Source organism: Nanorana parkeri, unplaced genomic scaffold, assembly GCF_000935625.1.
Source record: "Nanorana parkeri isolate BGI_ZX_2015 unplaced genomic scaffold, ASM93562v1 scaffold50, whole genome shotgun sequence".
NCBI classification, from domain to species: Eukaryota; Metazoa; Chordata; class Amphibia; order Anura; family Dicroglossidae; genus Nanorana; species Nanorana parkeri.
Window position 1 is genome coordinate 2,528,464 of NW_017306318.1, and position 2,697 is coordinate 2,531,160.

At 42.4% G+C, this 2,697-nt stretch overlaps 1 protein-coding gene across 2 annotated transcripts in view; it reads right to left on the minus strand.

Annotated features, from left to right (window-relative positions):
• Positions 1-2,436: 2,436 nt before the first annotated feature.
• CCDC47 (coiled-coil domain containing 47) overlaps positions 2,437-2,697 on the minus strand; it is an 11,651-nt gene continuing 11,390 nt past the window's right edge. The window contains exon 13 of one of the 2 annotated variants that reach the window (XM_018574709.1): positions 2,437-2,689. In XM_018574709.1, coding sequence (XP_018430211.1) covers positions 2,621-2,689 — 69 coding nt within the window. In that variant the 3' untranslated portion in view covers positions 2,437-2,620. Of the gene's footprint in view, positions 2,695-2,697 lie in introns of both variants that reach the window. The other variant, XM_018574700.1, reaches the window with a different exon arrangement.

Here is a 2,697-nt window from a genome sequence, read left to right on the forward strand (position 1 = left end):
AATAAAAAGGAGGACCAACAACAGAAAAAAACAGGTCTAAGGTTACTGAATTCATCTGTTTTTTTCTGTAGGTCCACCTCCTCATTCCCATCTCCTGAACACACCAGTGGCTGTCTCACTGTTCAACTCAGAAACAAAAGAGGGTTTTTGTGCGGTCCTTTTTTGTGGAGTCCATTGAGGGACACAGGAAGTCAGGTCATTCCACCGCCTACAGGGAGATTGGACACAAAAAAAACTGTAGGCCAGCCCCGGATAACTCCTCCTACTACCAATGTGTCTCAGTTTAGTAGCAATGCAGTACTGGAAACAGTCAGAAAACACACAAAAGGTGGGATCCATGTCCCTAAATTGACTCAAAGAAAAGGATTTTATGAAGAGTACAAAAAACCCATTTTCTTTCTCATCCATTGAATGACACAGAAAGTATTTCACATTTGGAATGTCCAAAAGCGCTCCAACTGAGGGGTGGGCAACAAGTAAATAATTGCTTACAGTCTTGAACTCGGGACTGCCTTCAGCTTGAAGAGCCAGCTGAAGGACCAATTCCCAATGGTGGCATCAACTGGGGTAGAAAATAGAGAACACGTGAACAGAAGACTCAGGGGCAGCTATGCTAGTTGGTAGCAAAAATAAATTAGTCTTTCCCACAGCAGAACTTTAGTGTCCATTCTCCTAGGGCACTAGAAAACAACTGAGGCATTCTGGGAGTAGGAGGGGTTATATTTGGCTGGCCCAGTGTTTTGTTTTGCCAGTGTGCAATCCTCCTGTAGGTTGCAGTATAACCCGGAAGTTTAAGAATTGCTGTGTCCTCCAATGGAAGAGAAAGTAGGGTAATTGGTATTCTTTCAAATTACCGGTAAATGTTAATGTCTGAAAGGCTTTTTTTGAATGCTGTGTTATTTCATTACCACTTTAAAATGTTCCTTTTCCTTCGCTCCTCAGCAATACTTAAAGCTCCCTGATGCTAGAGGTATTTTAGGGCTCAAAATCCCATGGGAAAACCTTTGTGAATTGACTTTAACAATGGAATTATCCATACAAATCAAGATATAACATGCGTGCTGTAAATGCATCCTCGTGGTAATGTTTTCAGTGATTTGAGAAATCTATTTTCCAATCATAATACAAACACAACAATGCATGGCAATGAGAATACGACACGCTCCTATTATTTGAGCCTTGTATCTGTTATGACCAGTTCTCTTTATAGACATTTGTAATCCAAGCACGCGGCATTCCTACTGTCCCCTTCTGGCGGGCACCCTACCAATAATACTACCTTTATTTTGTTTTATACAGCTTTCAGAAATCGTTTTTGCAATAACTTAAATACTTTTATATTATATCTATAAAATCTGGGATGGGGGTTGTATTGGAGCAGAAGAGGAGGGGAGGCAAAGTTAAGTATTAAAAAGAGAATTTCCTGAATCCCTTCCACAGTGCAGGTTAGCAGAAAAGCCAGGAAAATACAGGTTTCTGAAACTGGTGATGGGATTTGGGGTTTGATGTAATACTTGAGAACAATGGTGTGCTGTAACCTACAGAAAAAAACCCTCAGTCAAAGGAAAGCTTGCTAACCGTTACAGCGCAGCACTCCTGTACGCTATATGTGATGTCACAGGTCCCATATGAATGAGCAGACAGTATTTTGTTTAATAAGACATCCACACAATGGCTGTCTGGATCATGCAAAGAGAAATAGTTAAAGCCATACACCAGCCAAAATAGGGAAGGGCTAGAACCACTGTTAGGGTTTACCTGCTGTTTTCATCCCTCACTTCCTGTTCTAACCGATCACCTGGACAGGAAATGGGATCAAATCCCACCCAGGAAGGGGGGGCAGACAGCATTTAAATCCCGATAGAGGTTCTAACCCTAAGGGCTGATGTCTCACAAGCTAACAGATCACTTGCATTTTGCTACAGAGTCCCTCCCTCGCTAGTCAGACCAGCGCGCAAACAAGATTCTGCAGCATTCCAGGCCAAAAAGGGAGCGACTCTATCAGGGTAAGTGGAAGCTTCTCCTTACGGACACCTGACTTGACCTCACACTGATAGAATATGTGTTTGATTGCTGCCTGGGTCCTCACTGGAAGGAAGGATTCCCCCTGTTCTGTGTGACACCCGTCAAAGACAAAAGGAAGCGAAGCGGGAATCTCTAAAAAATATGGATACAGTGATAAAACGTTGGCAGCTTTTCATGGATAACTGAAAATACATTTTGGTTTTCCCATCACTTTCTTTCCTAGTGAAAAGTGTCACAAGGACATAAGAGAATAGGATTCTCCCTAGCTCAGACACAGACAGCAATAAAAACCTGACAGTTATTCTAACCCTTCTACGTGGCTGGAGTTGGGCTTTAACTCGGATCTTAAATTGAAGATTTTCTTTGACCTTAGTATAAAAAGATTCAGAGAGACACGATTACCTGAAAAGCTCTAGGGTCTGTGGGTAATCACATGGGTTAAGTCAATTGACATGACCCTTCCTTTAACAAAGGGGATATCTCTGCACTGGAAGGCAGTGACAGGAAGTGTTGTAAATGAGGCTTCTCTGATCCCCTGCAGGTGAAGGGATGATAAGGGATGATAAAGGATGGGGTTGAAAGCAGCATAATTCTTCTACATGGCCTTCACTTTGATCTGCTTCATCTTCATCTGTTTCTTTTCCATCTTCTTCTGGTCACGGCGCTGGGAGG